Source organism: Tyto alba, unplaced genomic scaffold (assembly GCF_018691265.1).
Source record: "Tyto alba isolate M040663 unplaced genomic scaffold, T.alba_DEE_v4.0 Super-Scaffold_39, whole genome shotgun sequence".
NCBI lineage: Eukaryota > Metazoa > Chordata > Aves > Strigiformes > Tytonidae > Tyto > Tyto alba.
The window spans coordinates 3,334,646-3,355,163 of record NW_024881314.1 but is presented as its reverse complement, the minus strand read 5'-3'; the positions used below and the strand labels follow the sequence as shown (position 1 = coordinate 3,355,163).

General features: G+C 49.7%; 1 protein-coding gene across 3 annotated transcripts in view; it reads left to right on the top strand.

Moving 5' to 3' along the window:
* Positions 1 to 3,073: 3,073 nt before the first annotated feature.
* AXIN2 (axin 2) overlaps positions 3,074 to 20,518 on the top strand; it is a 39,292-nt gene continuing 21,847 nt past the window's right edge. For 2 of the 3 annotated variants that reach the window (XM_042802694.1, XM_042802693.1), the window contains exons 1-2: positions 3,074 to 3,195; positions 17,888 to 18,817. In XM_042802694.1, the coding sequence (XP_042658628.1) occupies positions 17,994 to 18,817 (824 nt within the window). In that variant the 5' untranslated portion in view covers positions 3,074 to 3,195; positions 17,888 to 17,993. Of the gene's footprint in view, positions 3,196 to 16,582; positions 16,651 to 17,887; positions 18,818 to 20,518 lie in introns of those variants that run through there. The other variant, XM_033002498.2, reaches the window with a different exon arrangement.

The following is a 20,518-nucleotide window of genomic DNA, read 5'->3' as shown; positions in this document are numbered from 1 at the left end:
ACTCCTGTCTGGCTGTGGGGAAGCACTGCTACGCTGAGCCCCCCCCCTTGGAGGTGTGATGGGGCTGGGGTGGCAAGAGTTCCTGCAGCTCCAGGCACTATTCCTCTGACTATGTGGTCTCTTGGTGGAATCATTTTTCCCCTCTCTAGAGGATTAAGGAAGCTGGTCCCCTCCCTGCAAGATTTGCCTGGCCCTGGGAGAGGACCCGAGATAGGGCTTGTCCACCCGTGAGCGCAGCAGCAGCAGCTCGCAGGGGTGCAGGCACCGGTGCAGCCTGTGCCCGGGTCAGTCCCAGCCCCCTGGGAGGAAAAAAACCCCGTGGGTTTATTGGGGGCTCGGTGCAGGGAGAAGAGCAGCACAGCAGGCTGTGCTCAGCCAACCCAATGGCTTTGCAGAGGGATCAGGACAGAGCAAAGCGATCTTCTCTATTTGCCTCCATTCTTTGATATAATGAGCTGGGGGAGGGAAAAAAAAAAGTAATAATCATGGGGCAAGAAGGTATAGCACTGCAGCCAGCCTCGTCCTATGGGATGGGGCCCAGCCCTCCGTGGGCTGAGCCCATGCTCCCCACGACACAGCCGGCTGGGATTTCCAGTGGCCAAGGAGGCTCCCCAAGAGCTGGGCTGGGCCCTGACGGTCTCCGGGCAGGCTGCTGGCAGAAGCCTTATTACAGAAGCAACGAGAACTTGAAAGCGTTTCTTCCTTCATTACCTTCTTACATTAGCTCCCTCTTGCCTGAGTATCCAGGTGCTGATAATTGGCTAAGCATCAGAGCAGCAGGAGCGAGTGGCCGAGCCCCAGCCTTGCCCCCACAATTTAGGATTTCTACTTGGCCAGAAATCAGGTGGGACAGGGATCCTCCTGGTGCTCCTGCATGAAGGGCTCTGGAGGTAGAGGAGCAATGACCCACAGTGGCTCGGTGTACGAGGAAGCCATCTCGGGGTGTTCCCATTTGTTTCTAATCCTTCTTGGCACTCGTCCTCACTAGAAAATTAGACTGTGTTGGAACATGACTTTGCTTCAGCATATTAATTACTAGGATGATTAAGATAGGTCAGCAGTTAAGTGTAGACAGGCATGGTCATGCTCAGTGTAACGTCAGGTGATGGGAGTTAATGCGATTCCAATAAGATTCACTCAGGACCAGATGGCGTAATTACAACCAACTGAAATTTTTTCGTCAAATTTGGATTTTGATGGAAAATCAAATTTTCTGCAGAGAGGAGTTTCCAGTTCATGCTTTTTTTCCCCCTCCATGGCAAAGCTGAAACTCCAAGGCCAATTTCAGCCCAAAACCAGAATGTGTAAATTCTGTGATGCAGCAGCGATCCGTAGCAGACATTGTTGTGTGGGATGCCTGACACCACATTTCCCAGCCACACGTGTGCTCCTCTGCTCCCCACGCTCTCCTTGGCCAAGCACAGAGCCCAGGCCTTTTTGTGGGAGATGCAGTCTAGGTCTATGGAAAAGTGTAGAGCATGAGATATAGAAACTGCAGCTCCCATGTTGTATTGCAATTAAAACCAAAGAAGCTATTTGGTTGCAATATATCGGGATTTTTTTAAAAGTCAGCTCAGTTTTCTTTGGAAAACCCATCCTTCCAGTCCTTTTTCAACTAGTTTGATGCTTAAAGACCAGCAGGACCCCATTTAACCAGCAAACGACCACCCGGCCCAGGCTGTGCGGCGCGAGCATCCTCCCGGGGTGCATCAGCAGCCAGCCGTGCCCTCCCTCGCTTCGTGGGGCTCAGCGAGCCATGCCTCACCCCGCTGCTCTCGGATGTGTCCTCATCCCAGATGTGGCATTTGATATATCCCCAGCTGGTGTCACCTCTTTCAGCAGACCTCCTGGTCTGGACCCGCGGTGCCACGAGCCCGCTCCACGGCCGCCCCTCACAGGACAAGGCTCCCGCAGGCGCGCTCCTTGGCATCCCACAGAGGCTGTCATTAGCATTTCTCAATCAACGCTTTCTCGTTAGCGACTGAGGCCAGTGGGAGCTTTGAATGAAGGTGGAGCCAAGCCAGAAAAAGATCCTCTCCTGAAAAATTATAATGAAAGCAATAATGGTTGGGTCCTTGAGCAATGCCTGGGTATGACAATCGTTGTCTGGAGGCTACCTTAATTACGAAACAGTGTTCTCAGCCTCAGGCTTCACGGTCTCGGTGCCTTTACTCTCTCTTGAGCAATGTTTTATTGCTATTGTCCTCAACCTATTTCATAATATGTTCAGAGTATCTGAAAGCTATATGAAATATATGTTTGTTTTCTATTCTGTTTGCACAAATTTCTTGTATTGTTTTGGGTTTTTTAAAACCAGTATCTGAAAGCCTAAAGCTGGGATTATCTAAAGGATTATAAACACACAAAGCCAACTGATTTTTCATTGTGAATTAGCCAAGTGCATTTAGAGGGCTGGAGACTTTGGTCTGTGCTCATGGTTTCAGGTCCACCTTGTGCTTTGTCAGTAAAGAGACCTCAGCACCTCTCAGGTGGCCTTAAAAAGGTGCTGAAGCAGGAGCAGTCAGTCAGAAACTGCAGGTACGAGGAGGTAGATGTGGCCCTGAGACATTAAACTGCCTTTGAAAATCTCCTTCTGACTCCCTTAGGCTCTTTTGAGAATGCCACTCTAAGTTACCATCAATCTCGATAATTAAGCACTGATTTAATTTTAGAGTAACAATAATTGTCAACATTTTCCAACCCAAGCACCTTAAATTAGACACGCAGATCCAAAGGTTGGCACCGGATCAAAGCGAAGCGGTGCGATTTTCAGAGATGCTGAGCACACGCAGCTCTCGCTTGATGGTGTTGTAGGTTGTGCTCAGGACTTCAGAAAACCAGGCCATTTGGACTTGATCCCCTGCCAAACTCGGCGTGCTCAACATGCGTTTCAACACCTTGCTTTAGGCACCTTGGATTAAAAAAAAAAAAAATTAAAAAAGAGAAAAATTGGCTGGGAGTATTACAGCAATTTTCCCCTGACAGAGTGAAAGCGGAGGTTGGCTGCCTTTCCACGGGGAAAGTGCTGGGTCGCACGCTGGAGTCCTCACGGGATGTGACAAGGGATGTCACCAGCGTCCTGGCTGACAGCGAGTGGGCAAGACCAGGACAGCAGCCAGGTTAATTCTCTGAGCCCTTTTCCCTGGGCCTGCCTTCCTCCAAGAAAGGACTCTTGCATCCCATGGTGGCTTTGTGGTGGGTTTGGGGAAGTGGGGGGGTGGCTGAGGACGTTCTGGGGGCCTGTGGGATGCAGGTGGCAGAGGTGCTGCTGCTCCCGGGCAAGGGCAGAGACCCCCTTTGCTGGGGCATCCTACGTGGGCTGGGCAGGAATCGCCCGTGTCCTGCTGTGCATCTCCTGGTGCCAGCACTTGGCTCGGGGACATCTTGCTTTGGGGTGGGGGGGTCGTTGCTGGGGGCCAGGGAGGGCAGTGGGACCCCGGTGTCCCGTCTCCATCCCTGCTGAGGCTCGGCAGGGTGAGGTGCCATGGCAGACATCAAAGCCGTGATTAAGCCAATACTTTAATCGTATCTCCGTGCCTCATTACTCGTCCCGTGCCTTTGATGAGGGCTTCACCTCTCCGTGCTCTCCCCACTCCCAGCCCCACCCTGAATTAGTGCTTTTGTTTTATTTTTAGCAGTGATTTGGAAATTGCTGGGGCTCTTTCCTTCTTTCTTTCTTTCCTTCTTTCTTTCTTTCCTTCTTTCTTTCTTTCTTTCCTTCTTTCTTTCTTTCCTTCTTTCTTTCCTTCTTTCTTTCCTTCTCTCTTTCTTTCCCTCTTTCTTTCTCTCTTTCCTTCCTTCTTTCCTTCCTTCTTTCCTTCTTTCCTTCCTTCTTTCCTTCCTTCTTTCCTTCCTTCTTTCCTTCCTTCTTTCCTTCCTTCTTTCCTTCTTTCCTTCCTTCTTTCCTTCCTTCTTTCCTTCCTTCTTTCCTTCCTTCTTTCTTTTTTTTTTTTTTTTTTTTTTAAGGATCATGTCAGAGCTCCGTGTCCCTCCAAACCCCCAGCCAGCCGTTAAGGGAACATTCACACCTATTTTCCTTGCCTTGTCTCCCCTTTATTCTTATGAAGCTCTCATTGATTATTGCCCTTAAATTCCTCAGTCCGGTCATAGATAAAAGGATAACCACTTCAAAGCAAAGTGTTAAGAGTTTAACCTCGAGCTAAAAGAGTGGACAACAAGGTAATTGAGGGTAATAACTGATCACAGACCTACTTTCAAAGGCACATGCAAGCCTCACTTTCAGATGGCTTTAATTTTATTAACATTTGTAGCAGCTCTAGATGCTTTTGAATCATTACAAACTTCAAAGCTTGAGGTAACACTCCAAATGGAGAACCTGACACCAGGTTTTTTGTTCAGACCCACATCATATTGATAGTCTCTGTTGCAAGCATGTAACATCTCTTCTCAAACTATAAAAACCTAGCTGAAAAAAATATTGCCAATAGAGAAGATCAAAGCCTGAACCTCCCTTTGAATGATCCCAAAGAAGTCAAAACAGAAAACAACATGGGAAAAAAATGTATCTTTATTATTCCAACTATCTTTATCCATATTTAAACTTGTCTGCTGAGGTGGATGGATAATTCTCCCTGAGTTTTATCAAACTACTTAGCTAATCATCTGCTTCTCTTTGGGCATTTGGAGCTGGCCCTTTTGCTGTCTGTGTATGAGGCATTTAAACCCAAGAATTTGGAATTAGCACAGAAAGGAACAGCCCTGACACTGCTGGGAGGGAAGCCACATGAGGTAAATGTAAAAAAAAATACATTTATAAACTGAAAACAGACGAACTAATGAAGCAGAGAATTATAAGAGCACACAAGAGTCCTCCCATCTCCAACCCCTGAGAGTTGTAGGAAAAAAACGTCATCTGTAGATGTCGGGCTGTTTTACAGCTCCACGGGTGTCATCCCTCCGTGTCCGTGGGATGTGCCCACGGTCACCCCAGCCCGGGTTTGCTGGGGCAGCTCCTCGTGCCTTGTCCCAGCGCGACCGTTCCTGGGCCCGCACGGTGAATCAGTCTGAGGAATTGATCCAGGGTATAAATAGCCTTTTTTCTTTGTCTATTTTTTGTGTGGAGGGAGGGTTATTTTTAACTGGGTGAGTTCCCTGAGCTAATGCACGAAGCATTCACAATGAAGGGGGTGGCCCAAGGAAACGGGCTGTCCCTGCTTGCTAGAAAATACATCCTGGCTCCTTTCTACAGGAAGGTTGCTGCCACTTCGGGCTGGTATCAAGGCTCCACGCAACTCCAAGAAGTCAGGGAGAACCTCCCCAATTGCTTCAGCCTCCTTAAAGTCAGCAAGAGTAGAAAAATTGCTTGGATTTATTTTTTTTCTTGTTCTTACTGGTTTATAGTGGTGTATGGCAGGTTTTATACTGGCGTAATCCTTTCCTCCTGATTTGCATCAGTGTAATAGCAGAGAGAAGCGTTGGGCAGGTTATTTTTGTAGTGCACTCCAGGACAAAGGGCTGGGTTTGGGTCGAGGATATTTAACAGTGTCTTGGCTGAGCAGGGCTGTGCCAGTGGTTCTCCCAGGACAGCCCACCCCAGCTCAAACCTCTCCATCCGCTCTGGCTTGGAAACGGAGAGCCAAATCCTCAGTGGCTCTGAAGCACAGTGGCTTTATTAAAACTGTTGAAGGCAAGGGCTCGATGCTGATTAACCCCGGGTATCTGGCCCACAGGTTTTTGTCGTTTTACTTGCAGCCATGCATGACAGATCAACATTTCCAGTGTTGTCTGGTGTCAGGTGTATCACATAAGAGTCTCATTATCTGCGTTCACTTCAATAGCAGATGTGAGCGTGTATAAGCTTGTGGAAACTGCATACTTTTAAATGTATTAAATAACTTCATTTTCAGCCTGCACTGATATTACATTCTTTATGAACTGAAATCAATTTAATATAAGCTGTTCTCTCTGTTCTCATGTTAGGTACGTGCCTGTGTAATGAAAAGACAATGGTATATTGGTTAAATCTATGGAATTTATGTTATTGTCTAAAGTTATGGCTAGAATAATAAGCAGTTATTCCAGCATTTCTGTTGCGCTTTTAATGAGTCTATTATCAGTTGCACAGACGGGGCAGATAAATGGGACCCAGCACTAAACCATATGTTTCAAATGCCCAAGGCAAAGCCCTGACTTGCAGATCGGGATCTGTACAAAATGTGCTCAGAAATCGCCGCCTCCGTTGCCAGTTTGTTTCTGCCCCTGCCCACCGGTGCTGCTGCCCATGCCACACCACCCCGGGGCTGGGCATCCCCCCAGGACATCATCCACGCCTGGTAGGAGCGTGGAGCAGGAGCTGCCCCATTTTCCTGAGAGCTGACCCTGACTCACTTCAGTGGGACAGACATACCACGGCAGCGCTCGCGTTTAATTCAACTGACCAGGCGTGTGGTTGGGGATCACGGTCATCTCCACCGTTGCAAAGCTCTCTTTCCATAATACCACTTCCAACCCAAACCCTTCATGCGTGGTTAGGACGAGAGGAGTGTTCTTTCAACTTGCAAGGGGCTCGCATGGAAGCTCTTGTTTACATTAATGGGAGTTACGTGCGCAGAGGTAAATAGATTCATAAATATATCGCTAACAAAATCCTCAGAACCAGTATTTTTTTATAGGTTTGGAATACCGCAGCAGCATAGTTGTCCTCTAGCCCTCACAACCTGACTCTGCATTAGCCGTGGGAGGATTTCAGCTTTTATTGCTTTCTAGGAGTTTTTAGAGCTTCCCCCAGGTGGAAATGTTCCCATTACAAAACAAACTCATCTCAGGAAGAAGCAGCTGGGATTTAGGAGGTGACGGCAACCTCCTGCTCCCCTCGGTGCTTCCTGCCATGGCCACCATCCCCTATCAGGGGCTCCTGCTGCATCATCACTAATGAGCTGATCTGCATGTTTTATTAGAAGATCTTAGAAGGGGATATGGGACACATGAGAGGGAACATGCTGGCCTTTTCCAGTGTAATAATAGCAAGCTAGGAACTGCTTCAGTCCTCAGAGGACTCTCGTGGGGTTGGGTTATGTCTTGTACAACCCCATGAACTGCAAGGGCTCTTGGAGAACAGGAGGACCGTGGGGAATGATCATCCTGGCAAATGCAGATGCCATGAGAAAGGAGGGGGGGAGTTGTCAGTGGTGATGTGAAAGGGCCAGGAATATGCTCTCAAGATAACAGGAGACTCCAGTTAGGTTTGTTTTCAAAGGGAACAAAAAAAAAAAAAAAAAAAAAAAGTGTCTTAATTTCAGTAACGCTGGGAAGAGGGGGAGAAGCCCAGAACCTGGTTTCGGTGACTACAGCTGGGGACTGCAGAATTGGGGATGTGATCTAATAGCACTTCAGTTTCTCTCGATTTTCAGTGACACAGGGAGGTTCCCAGTCCCCCCGGTTTCTTATGGGGAGAAGGGATACTGGGTAAGTGATTTCCAGGCTTCTACGAAAGGATTAGAAAGCATAACTAGCAAAAGGAGAAAAGTTTAAAATAATATTTTGATGATTTCTCCCACAGCATGATGATTTGTACTAAAAAGAAAAAAATCATTCATGACTCTCAATGAAATATACATCCGAACAGCCATTTTTTGGGTCTAGTCTGGAGAGAGACTGACCTCACACTTACTGAGCTTCCCCTACATTTAATGAAAAGGGGAAACAAAGATGCCAATATTAATTGTTTAATCTTTCTTGAAAGACTTATGGTAGAGGTTCGCCCAGTGGAAGAAAACACCTTTTCATACAATGAATAGAGCTTTGGCAGAGGAAAATGCAATTTACCTAAAAAAAAAAAAAAAAAAAAAAAAAAAGATAAATTGGGAGGAGGGGGAGCAGTGCAATCTGATACTATGTGAAGTGGTACCAAAAATTAATATTTTGTGCTCCTTGGGCAGAATGGGCTTGGCAGACCCAGTGCTACAGTGCCCAGGCAAAACTCTCCCAAGCACCATCCAGGTATTTGCTTGAGAACACGATGGCCCCACCATAATAAATATGTTTCTGGATGGTGCTGCCCCTCTAGAGGCCAAGGGCTGGCATCTGGGTGTATGTTGTGTCCCAAAAAGCACAACGAATTTTTTTCTGGTTCTAGTTATACAAGATCATGTCAAGAATTGTGTAAACGCTCCTGATGCGGAGGGTCGGGTCCTACGGGACAAATCCTGACAGCCACTTGGTTGCTGGTTTGAAAAAAGGTGTACATGGGAGGCAATCTTAAGGACTTTTTCTTCAGTTCAAGGCAATGAGGTAGAGCTTAGTACTCAGCCTGTCTCCATCAGCCTGCCAGCAGTGGCTTTTGTGAAGGAGAAATCCAACCAAAGAGCTTTTGTTGTCTTTTGGGGGACTGTGCAGATTTTCCCTACATGATGGGGAGTCCCACCCATGCCAGGTGTATATTTTGGGTTTTTTTTTTTAGAATTAGCTATCCACCGTTTCTTCTTTTAACTAAAAAAATCTGCCTTCTGGTTCCTCTCTGTTATTGTCCTCTCTGTCTCATAGATACTGTGGATGTTCTCAGTGCTGTTTCCAGCATCGAAGGGGCTCAGATATGGGACTTGGTTGTGCAACTCTGTGTACAGGAAACTCCAGTGACTTTGAGGGCCAGGTCTGCACCTGAGGACCTAGTGGGAGATGTGGGGATGAGGCTTTCTCCAGACAAAGTCTCCTCTCTCCAGTCTGTATTTCACACCTGGAAATACAGGCATCTTTTTACAAAAAAAAAAAAAAAAAAAAAAAAAGTTTCTTTTGCAGCCTCAGCACTGGTCCAGGTTGTGAGAGACAGGGTGGAGGCATCATCCAGCTCCTGACAGCGCCGCGAGGGCTGGAGTCTCATACCCTTCACTATCCTCCTTGATTCTGAGAATTGAATCGACAGGCAGAAACAAACCAAAAGAGGTATAATTTTAGGGTAATCAACTTTGACAGTGCACCTAAAAATAACTGTGCATAAAGGGTTTGTTGTTTTTTTTTTTTTTTTTTTCCCTTGGGAAGTAAAGAGTTTTATTTGACTTTGTGATCTAAAAGTTTTCCACTAGTCAGGAAAGCCTATTCACTCGTAACCGTTGTCTCTCCTCCTGCTTTTTCCATTATCATCATCCTTTAAGAGCTGTGTGAATCAGGATATTCAGGGTCCTGCTGTATGTGTGGGATGCCCAGTAGCAGGCAGGGGTCAAAATGCGCTGTGCCAGCCGAGCAAGCACCCTGCTGCATAGGAAGGGTTAAATTTCATAGTGCAGCTGCAAAGCCCAATTTCTTTATTTCCTGTTAATGACATTATTGCCTGCATAAAACCATTGAAACATGTTTCTTTCATTTGTTTAATTTCAAATTCTGAGCACACTAGCTGGAAACTATGTTTAATAGTTAAACTCAAAACATTTGGATTTCCTTTCCTTGCTGAGATCTGCAGTGAGTACACTTCATACTTAGTTGAGTTTTTAAGTAACCATTTTTACACAGCTATAGAAGCCAGCCAGAAAACAAAAAGGATTATATTGCAGAATCAAATCACATCAGTTCAGGCTAGTAACACATCATATATTTCACTTCCTCCGCAGTCGTGCCAAGATACCATCAGACCCGACTCGTTACCAAACTGGCCATGTTCTCTTCCAGGAGCGTACAGCCTTTGCAGAACAGGAGCCAGCACAGCCCGCTTGCTCTGTGCACGCAGGAGAAGGACTTCCCTGAGCGTGCATGGAAAAAATGTTCCTGTTTCCATGAAAAAATAGGATGGAATCTACTCCAGGCCTTGCTAGCACTGATGCTCCCATCACACCTCCCCGTGTTTCTCCTACATCCTCCTGCGGAAGCTCTCGTGCCAGGCCCGAGCGTTCTCTGGGCGAGTGGGAGTGCAGGGCAGGCAGGATGAGTGCACGCGGAGGTGGCTCTGAACCACCTCAGGTTTGAAGGGAAGGCCTTAAACCTGAACCCATTGGGCAGACAAAGTTCCAAACTGCCAGAGAGACGTTATCTGTTGATGTTTTTAGCAAACTGCCACAAACTCTGCAAGGAGCAGGGGGGATTTAGCCCTCTCAGGGTGGTGGACGCCTACAAGCAGTTGTTGCGTGAAGCTTGACTGCTTGCGGGGTGGCGTGGCTAAAAGTCACTTCATAAGCACTCACGGGATTAGTGCATGGAGAACCCAAATGAAAACTGGGCTTTCAACCACTCTGGATTCAGATTCTCCTTGGCACGTGTGTACTGTGTATGAAGCAAACCCAAAATCAATATTTTGCGTAGCAGCAGTAGTGAGCAGAGATGGAGCAAGGAGGGCTGTGGCCCTGAACAGGACTCTCTAAGGAGTTATCACCTGGTCTTGACAAAGGGACCACACTCAGTGCCTCCGCCACAGCATCACAGATGTGTCTCCAGCAGCCTCAGCAGTGCTCAATTTTCCATCAGAAAATCCGTATTTGATTAAAATATTTCAGTAGGACTTCAGTGTGACCTTCAAGGGCAACATTTGGGCTCGATGTTGCAAGTGAAGAGCTCAGCTGCTGGGACCAGAGACTACATAGCACGGCTGCATACTCTACCCATGGTGCTTGCACCCTTTCCCCCAACCCAGTGGCACGGATCCGGGCCAGCACTTGCCCATTAGAGTCTTGTGGACCTGGTGTCCTACCAGTTACTTAAAAAAGAAGCTGGCAGAGACAGCAATGTCTCCTTCGTGCTTAGTGAGGAAGGGGTTGCGTAAAAAATAAGTCGTGGGAAGATGGTCATAAACATCCTCATTTGCCTCTTCTGCCTCCTCCCTTTTTTCAATCACTATTCCGTGCAGGTGAAGGAAGCAGTTCAGAAATATTAATAGATAGCAAAGTGCTTATGTGTGTTTTATCAGCTCTCATAGAACGGTTAATGCTGATACGGTGCCCCTTTTAAGTCTAAAAAATCTGGCCAAGCGTGTGCAGATAGCAGGGAGTACGCTGAACAAAACATCAAGGAAAAAAGTCTGTAGGGGGGAATGGAAATGTTAAAAGGATTATAGAAAGAGAAAATGTATTGGATTTATCTGGCAATACTTGGTAACAAAAGTATATCGGTTTATGAAATGAACTTCAAATCCCATAAAACTAATTGTGTGTTTTCTTGTCTTATTTTTGAGTATCTCTGGCAGTGCTTTTTTTCCCCACTGTAAAAGCATGTCTGCATGTGGATAATACTCTGTGCTTGCAGTATATAGAGAGATTATACAGCCGATTGGTTTTATACCTCTTAAACTAATGATGTTAAACTAGTTTATTAAAAAAGAAAAAAAAAAAAAAAAAGGAAGAATAACTTCAAAGGTTCACATGTGGGTTGCAAACCTCTCATGTCTTCTGTATACAGGGCCTTCCTCTTATTTTGATCAAGACTGTTCCCAGCACTTCTGTGGAAATACTTGCAAGCCTTTGATCTTGTTATCAACATGACCACCAGTGAGAGCACCGCCGCTCGCTGAGCGTATGACAGCGCAGATGACGTCGGTCGCTGTCGCTGACTAACACCGCTTTTGGGTTTAGATCGTACGGTCGCGTGGGCCCTTCTTGGGCTCCGCTTATCGCAGAGGAGTCTTCCTGCCAGGAAAAGGATTTATACCCCCAGACCTCAGCCCACCACGGCTATGCTTTTTGCCAAGGGGGGAAGAGTAAATAGTGCTGCTCACCCTCCTCTCGCTTGGCGAGGGAAGGGGAGGCAAAGGGATGGAGTAGGGAGCAGGGAGGGGAGAGGTTGGAGGGGTCTTGGGGCTGGTGAGAAGTGTGCACGGAGAGGAGGGAGCTCAGCACGCTCGTTTCATCCTTCCTCCGTATTTTCCATCGACGTGCTTATGATCTGACCGTGGTTTTAGCAGAGGAAGCACTTTTGAGGTGCATTAGTAAAATCAGTGTCAGGCAGCAGCAACCTAGCCTGGCCTGAGCAGCGGGGGCTGGCCGGGGTTTGGGTGGTGGCATCTCTTGGCTTTATCACTGCTTTGGTGTTGTCCACAAGGAAGGTGCTTCCTGGGCCCTCCATCTCTCCCTGTGCACAGTGAAGGACACCGACTTCGACCTCTGGCACAGGACTTGTAGTTCATGAAAAGCGCAGTCTCAAGTTTAGGCATGCCTATTATTTGCTGAGGCTGTTAGATTTGATTGAGCTCCTCGTACCGCTGCCACCTCCACAAGGCCTCGTACAGGGACGAGCAGAACAGCCCCGGTGTGGTCCTCAGAGCCTTGACATTCCTGGCGTTTGACCTCATTTTTTGCAGGAAGACAACAACCTGGGGACCTCTCTTTTGGAGCAAGACACCAGCAAAATATGTGCCTTGTGGGGAGAGAAGGCAGTGATGGAGCCAGGTCAGTTGGGTGCAGTTAGGACAAGATGGGCTGTTGCGTTATGAGCCCTGTGAGTGTGGACAGGCACATCTGTCAGTGCTGCACTGAGAGAGATGCTCTTAGACCGACACTCGAGTCCTTAATGGCTCCCACTGCTTTTTTCTTTCCTACTTTTTTAACTACCTGCTCTAAAAAAGCTCTCACCAAAAAAAAAAAAAAAAAAAAAAAAAATTCATTTCTCTTTATTATGTATCTTCACTGTGAACTGACTCTTTTCATCTAAAATTATTCCTTTTTGGTGCCACAATCTGACTTCAAGCTTCTTCTCACTGCCTCTGAACGTGATATATAGCAGCAGCCAGCAAGAAGAGGATGTGTCTGGCCTTTGCAGCAGCACCATGAGGGCATTAGCACGGCTGGGTGATGCTACTTTATACAGCTTTTTGCAGTAATTTTCTCACACATTTATCAAATTTTCATCTAAAATGCAGAAGGGCTAACAAAAAAAAAAAAAAATTGTAACTTTCCTTCTGTTCAGCCTGGGAATTCAGATTCAAGTTGAGACTGGAAAATCAGAAGGAAATTCAAAGATACTCTGCTTTCTTGATGACTGTGGCTGCTACCTGAACACAGAGATTCCCTGTAGATCTACGAACAAGGACTTCCAGAAACGGATAAAGATGAAGAAAACTCTGGAAGACCTTCTTGTACCTGCCACCGCCTGTCTAGTTCATCGGATTACTTTCAAATCTCTGGCACTACGTGACTCTTCCCTGTTGGCAGGAGGAGAAAATAGACTCCCTGACTGGACATGCAGAAAATGAACGGGGCCACCGCAGCTTTGGGGAGGACAAACTGCTCCATGGGCACTTCCACACAAAGCCACATCCCCAGGGGTTTGCCCTCCTCTAATTTTGTTCCCAAATCATCCCTTTTTGGTGACTGTCATAACGAGGATGGTGGGCTTGACAGGTCTTTGGGTGGGCTTCTCTTAGGCACGTGTGATCCCAAATAATGCAGTTAATTAAGTACCTGGCTGAGTTACTCGATTGCTTGGTGCGCTCCCAGGGCATTGGTGCAGGACAGTATTATTGCACAACTGGACTTGGAGAAAACTAGTTGGCTAAATGGCATTTTTATGAAATATAATGAATGATACTTAATGAGATTTTCTTCCAAAGTCCAAGGATTTCAGCCTCCATTATAATGGCTTAATTTTCTGTGCTATGGCAGTAAATGGGACTCAGAGAGCTTTTTATGCCAATGTTGTTTCAAAGCAAGTTTGAGATGTAAGTAGCAGAAGGTGATCAACCAACTTGTGGTGGTTGGGGGGTCCTGGACTGGGGGTGTTCTCAACTGTCACCATCGCAGGAGGCCCAGGGGACACAGGCTGTTCATTCTCCCGGGAAAAGGTCCTTTTGTATGGCTCAGTAGCATCTGGCATAGTGGCATGTTGATACTTGGCATCATCATCAGCAAAAGTATTAGTAATTCTAATAATTCATAACTGCTTGTTGTGCCTATAAGTGGTTTTTACCACTTGGCTCGTGGGTTTGGCAGAAAGTTTGCTTTCTGTGCCCAACAGTAGGCATTCCCAGGCCCGAAAACTGTGTAATTGGGCAGCAACAACAAATTCACCCAGATGTTATTTCATATTATTAGCCCAGGTTGCCCAGTCCAGGCATCATTTAATATGGTTAGCTCCTCGCTGCTCTGCACGGCTCCCGGATGGGTTCAGCCGTCCCAGAGCTGATGAAATCGCAGCTTCAAAGGCTGCCACAGCCACGGCCACGGCGACACATGGCCTCTTCGGTGTTTTGCTTGTCGTCTCGGTGGAGACGGTGGTTTGAGCAGGGCCTGGAGGAGAGGAAGAGATGGGGAGCTCTTCAGCGTGGGGCGAAGGCAAGCGCCGTGCTGGGCGATGTTGCAAATCCGTCAATGGCGCGTGTGGAGAGGGCGGCTTGGGTGGGAAGGGAGAGGGATGAGCTCGTGGCCATGATTCTGGTTCCTGTCCTCCCATTTAGGATGAGTTTAAAGCCCCTGGGACCAGCGCTGGGGTGTCCCTTGGTGTGGGGACCCGTGCTCCTCATCGTTCCCTTGGGGTTTCGGCGCAGGGGCTTGGCAGGGCGGGAGGGAGCTGGGTGAGGCTGATGGGGACGAACCTCGGTGGGGGGAGCAGGGTCTGTCTCGGCTCCATTTCCTGGGGCTTTGAGTGGTTTTGCTGGCTGGCACGGGCAGCTCTGGACTCTGTGCCAGAGGTGGGCTGGGAGGACTGGGCAGTGCGTGTGCCCCCGTGGGGTGTGGGCACGGGGAGAAGGTCCCATGATGGGCTGCACTTCGCTGTTGCGTTTCCCAGGAGGTGCCATAAACGATGTTCAGGCACACCAAAAATGGAAGGTACCATTTGTTTTGGGTTTTTTTTTTTTGGTTTTGTTTTGTTTTTTTTTTTCCCCCGGAGGCACCGCCACCCATGCTGCCTGCACTCCCTTGCCCTCACCATGCAGCAGGACCAGCCATGGAGGGGGAAGCGGGCTCGTCTGCCAAAGCTTTTTCCCAGGAAAAGGGGGATCGTGGGGTGCTGAGCCCAGCTGCAAGCCTGGGTGCAGGGAGACATGGGGCCCCTTAGGCAGTGGTGCCCGCAGCGGTCCCTGCCCAGGGGCTCGGCGAGGGGGGCTGACATGGGGGCTTCTGCTTTTCAGGTGTGGGGCTTGATCCCAAAGTCTTTGCTCAGGGATACGGTAGAGAGAATCCATCCAGGGGTCTCAAGAAGGACTTGCGATCTAGGAATTAACAATGATAATGATAGAAATAAAGCAGAGCTTGACTTCAAAAGCTCACCCTACTGTGGCATTACCCTCCACGCTGCTCTGCCGCCCAGTTTTGAGCTCTGGGCCTGCACATGAAGCCTGGGCGTGTTTGCTGCGCTGCAGGAAGAGGGAAATGGAGCTGCGGGGCTGGGGTGGGCGATGGCGAGGAGAAGGACAGAGCCAAGGTGGGCTTGCACTGGGAGGGAACTGAGCCCCCTCGTCCAGCCTTAGAGTAGGATGGGAAGGAGGGCAGGAGGTGCCTTGGATCTGGAGGACAGGTTTGGGGGCCAATCCCTAATTAAAACCTTTTGTATGAAGTTTAAAAAACTCCATTCCGTGTCTGTTTAATATTTAACAGATGGGGGGGGGGGGGGGGGTTAAGATGTGAACACAACTGCAGACAGAGTTTTGCTGATGTGCCAGTTATATTGCAATCAGATCTTGTTTAATTAATACGCAGAGCGAAAACATGCCTTCGGATTATTTATTAAAAAAAAAAAAAAGGGGGGGACCCGCCCCATTTTCTCCCAGAGATGAAAACTTTTCGCGAAGTTTTTATGCCTGGGTGTAACCTCCCGCCCTGCAGTACTCCGGCTGGCCAGGGGAAGAGGCAGGGAGGTGCTTCCGCGGCCCGCGGATGGGTGCGCGGAGTGGCGCGGGTCGATGCGCCTGCGCCTTTAAGGCGGCGGCGGCGGCGCGGGGGGCGGCTGCTGATCGCTTCCCTTTGATAAGGTCCTGGCAACTCCGTACCGCTGCGGGATGCCGAGAGAAGGGGCCAAAAAATTAAAATAAATCCTCCCTCCAAAATAGAATCGTTTTATTTTCCTCACGAAGAGTGACACCGCACCCCCAGGGCAGAATCATCCCCCCGCGCACGCCTCATCCCGGGGATATCCGCGGGCGGGAGCAGCGAGCGGGGCAGGGGGTGCTCCCCTCGCTTCTTCTTTTTTTTTTTTTTTTTTTTTTTCAAATTTTGCGGGGCCTGTTTTATCATCTGTTTTTTTTTTTTTTCTTCTTCTTCTTTTTCTTTTTTTTTTTTTTTTTTTTTTTTTTTTCCTGTGTGTGAGTGTGCGAGCGTGGCAGGCGGCGCGGAGCCGCGCTACCGCCCTTGCAGGACCGCTCCGCCGGCCTCCGCTTTGATGCGCGCAGCGCTGGCGGGGAGAGCCCGGGGCGGGGGGGGGGGGGCGGGGAGGGGCGGAGGGAGGGAGGAGGTGGGGGCGGGACCAACGCTTTTGTATTTAAAATAAATAAAATAAATAACCAGGGGAGGGAGGCGCGGATCGCAGTGGGCTCCTTCCCTCGCAGCCCCCCCCTTCCCTTGCCGCCCCCCCCCCCCCCCCCCCCTTCCCGATGCTCTCCGATGCGGTTGCACCGCCGGGGAGGAGAGGAGGAGGAGGAGGAGGAGGAGGAGGAGGAGGAGGAGGAGGAGGAGGAGGAGGAGGAGGAAGGACAGCGAGGGGCGCGGGGGGAGCGGGGCCAGCCTGCGCGCTGCCGGCGGCGGAGAGCGGCGGGGCCGCGGGCGCGCAGCGAGCTCCGGCTCCGCGGTGAGTGGCAACTTCGGGGGCAGCGGGCCGCGCTCCCCGCGGCTGGTTTTTGTGTTTCTATTTTTTTTTTTGTTATTATCTTTAATACGGATTTTTCTTCTTCTTTTTTTTTTTTTTTTTTTTTTTTTTTTTTTTTTCCCCTGTGCGTGCCTCCCGTTGCCTGCTCTGCGCGGGCGCGATGCCTCCGCGGGCGCGGCCGGGGTCGGCTGTTGCACAGGGTTTAGAGGCTCCAAGTCGCTCCGGACTTTTTCTTCTCCCCCACTCCTTTCCTCTCCCCCCCCCCCCCCCCCCCCCCAAGCTCCGGCTCCGACCTCTCTCCTCCCAGCCCGTCGCCATTTCTGGAGCAGGTTTTTATTATTATTTATTATTATTATTATTTTGCACGCCGCTCCAGCGCTGGGAAGCCCGGCCGGCTGGGGTGGGCGCTGCCCGGGGGCTGCCCCCCACCTTCACCCCCAACCCCCCCCCCTCCCCACCCCCCGTTGCTCTTTTCTATTTATTTTTCTCTTTCCGGAGCCGGGTTTGATGGCTCCGGGCTCCGGGGGGGGCGCGGGGGGTCCGCGGGGCCGCCCGCCCGGCCCGGGATGCCCCGCTGCGCCCAGGTACGGCCACCGCGCCATAACCCCCCCCCTTAGATAATTTCTTTTTTTTTTTTTATTTGGGGGGGGGGGGGGTGTTCCCCCTGCTCCAGCATCTGGCTTCCGCAGAGAAGCGCCCCAAAAAGCCTTTTTTCCCGAGCGGGTGTGCCCCGTCGGGGGTGGGGGGGGGGGAACACACAAGACCGGCCTCCCCCCGGCTGCGCGCGGGGCTGCTGGGGCGCGCAATGTGCGCGCTGGAGGAGGGCGAGGGGAGAGAGGGTATGGGGGGGTGCAAAATGGAAACCAGATGCCGGGGCAGGGACGCCCTGTGCTGCCGTGAGCTGTCGGGGGGGCCCCGTTAGCCCCCCCCCCCCCCCGCCCGTCCCCGCTAAAAGTGCGCCGGGAGCGGAGCGGAGTCGCGATCGGGCTGGCGATAGAAAGAACCTCCTTCCCTCTGCCCTGCCTTTCTCTCTCCCTTTTTTTTTTTTTTTTTTTTTTTTCCTGAATGTGAAGAGTTGAAAAGCCTGTTTACTTTTTGTCTTTGATGTTGGGAGGATCTGGTTTTGATTAGATCAATACTCCTTTTTTCTCTCTCTCCCCCCCCCTCCTTTTTCCCTTTTTTTTTTTTTTTTTTTTTTTTTTTTAACTCCCCTTTGCAGAGAGGAGGCTCAGAGGATCCCCTGCTGACTCCAGGCAGAGGAAGGCAGAGGCACGGGCAGCTCCTGGAGGAACTGGGAGCTCCTCTCCCCCTCGGGTTCCGGAGCCATGAGCAGCGCCGTGGTCCTCACCCACCTCCCAGACCCCAGCAGCAGCTTCAGGGAAGACGCCCCCCGACCCCCTGTCCCTGGGGAGGAAGGAGAAGCACCATGCCCGCAACTCGCCAGCTCGTTTCTTCTCAAAAGCCAAAGCTTCAAGGCCATGCCGGTGCCTCCTGCCCCGCGGAGGAATGAGAACGGACTTGGGGAGCCGGAAGGCAGCGCATCTCCAGACTCCCCTCTGGCCAGATGGACCAAATCCTTGCATTCCTTGTTGGGAGATCAAGATGGTGCCTATCTTTTTCGGACCTTCCTGGAAAGGGAAAAATGTGTGGATACCTTAGACTTCTGGTTTGCCTGCAATGGCTTCAGGCAGATGGACCTTAAGGATACCAAAACTTTAAGAGTAGCCAAAGCTATATACAAAAGGTACATCGAGAACAACAGCATCGTCTCCAAGCAGCTCAAGCCTGCTACCAAGACCTACATAAGGGATAGCATCAAGAAACAGCAGATAGATTCTATCATGTTTGATCAGGCACAGACTGAGATTCAGACTGTGATGGAGGAAAATGCTTACCAGATGTTTTTAACTTCTGATATATACCTCGAATATGTAAGGAGTGGAGGAGAGAATCCTGCTTACATGAACAGCGGTGGACTGGGGAGCTTAAAAGTTGTCTGTGGCTATCTCCCGACCTTGAATGAAGAAGAGGAATGGAGCTGCGCAGAGTTTAAAAACAAAATCTTGCCTTCGGTAGTTGGACTATCCAGCAAGACGCTGAGGGTTACAGCGAATGTCAGAGCTACGGAAACGATAGAGAATGGATACAGGTAAGGGAACCCCTGGAAATTGTGCTTTGTTTTAACTTTGAAGACTTTGAGAGTGGTTTTTGGAAGGCTGATGGGGAGCTAGCAGGGAGTCGAGGGGAGGCTGGGCTTCCCGTGGGGCTGGGAGCATGGGTGCTTCCCCACACCTCCAAACACTGGAATTTAGGGGGTGTTGGCTGGGTTTGGGTTTTTTTTTCCCCTCTCTGTGCCAGAGGAAAAGGAGATACTGTGCTCTTAAACCCTGTTGGCTCTTTCAGTTGTCTTGTAGATCAGAAACTTCATAGCAACTATGTCCTCCGGACATACGTTAATTATTGGTTCAACTTTCAAACCTATTAAGAGCAGTAGTAGAGTGGATCATATAGACGCATGAATAATGTAACCTACTAGTATCCCCAACTCCACCATCAACCAGTGTTTAACTATGTTGGTTATGTGGGAGGCAATTGTGCGGTCATGGAGGAGGAAATGTATGCACTTATTACATCAAACTCTGCAACTTGCACAAAATCTGCTTTTATTTTGAATGTGTGATGTACAGCCTCTCCCATCGCGTTGGGTGTTGGTATCGTGTCAAAGCCATTTAGGGTGGCTTTGAGCCAATGCATACAAGGATACTTAAAATCGAGTACTTAAGGTAATAGAGGTGTTCCAGGTAGAGGGTAATAGTAGATCTTTGGTGCTCTCCTGTTGGCTGTGTGCTCAAAGTTAAACTCGTTAAAACATGGTTGTGTCTAATGGCAGCTTATGAGGATGTGGGGAGTGTTGTGTGGTGGCAGGGTCTTCTTGTGCCCTTGGCTCAGGGTGCATCTGCGTTGCCGAACCCTTCTCTTTTGTTGGAAATGTTGGCACAGCCGTGTGAGGGTGAAGAAAGTAAGAGCCATCTCGAAGTGAAGCGGGGGGGGGGGATGGGGAAGAGAGACTCTGATGAGCAAATGATGAGTTGTATAATCCTCTGAAAATGTATTCTTTCCTCTCCCCACCCTTGCCATAAATGTGGATTGTTGAATCAGGGCTGAGAGGAGAGGGCTCCGCTGGCAGATGTGCGCTCTCCTCTGCTGGCCCAGGAGGTTGGGGTTTGGTATGGTGAGTGTTTGACATCTCGTTTACAGGAATTTTGAGAGTGTGTCTGTGATTCATGGACATCAAAGGGCATCAGGCTTCTCTTGGGGAGGCTGTGCTGGATGGCGCCCTCCTCTCCTGCCCTGAGGAGAGCTTCCAGCTGTGCCGGGCTTCCCAGTGCCGAACCGCTGGGCGCTGGGAGGGTCCTTGTGCCCGTGAGGGTGCTGCTGAGCCAGAGGCCTCTCTGATCCTCTCCCGCTCCTGAGGCCCTGGGTGATGGAGGGCTGGTGGGCGGGGGTGCAGGCAGGAGGGATGCTGTGCTCCCTCACCCCCTGGCCTCTGGACCTCTGCTGCTGAGGGGGCTGCGTGGCGGGGCCGGGGGGGGGGCGGGGAACTTGCTGGCAGCTGGTCTGGGGAGGATTTGGGGTTTGGGATCCTCATCTCGTGCCTGAATGTTACTGTCTGAGCATCTGCTGTTCTCCAGAACTTGGTTTGAACTGCTGCCCTTCACTTGCTTTCCAGGAGGGGGATGTTTGATGCTTTTATCTCTCAGCCTTTGTTGGTATGCAGTGCTGGAAGGGCTTGGCTGTAATGTTCTACCAGAGCTGCAGGCCCTGCTAAAAACCCACATGTGCCTTGTCC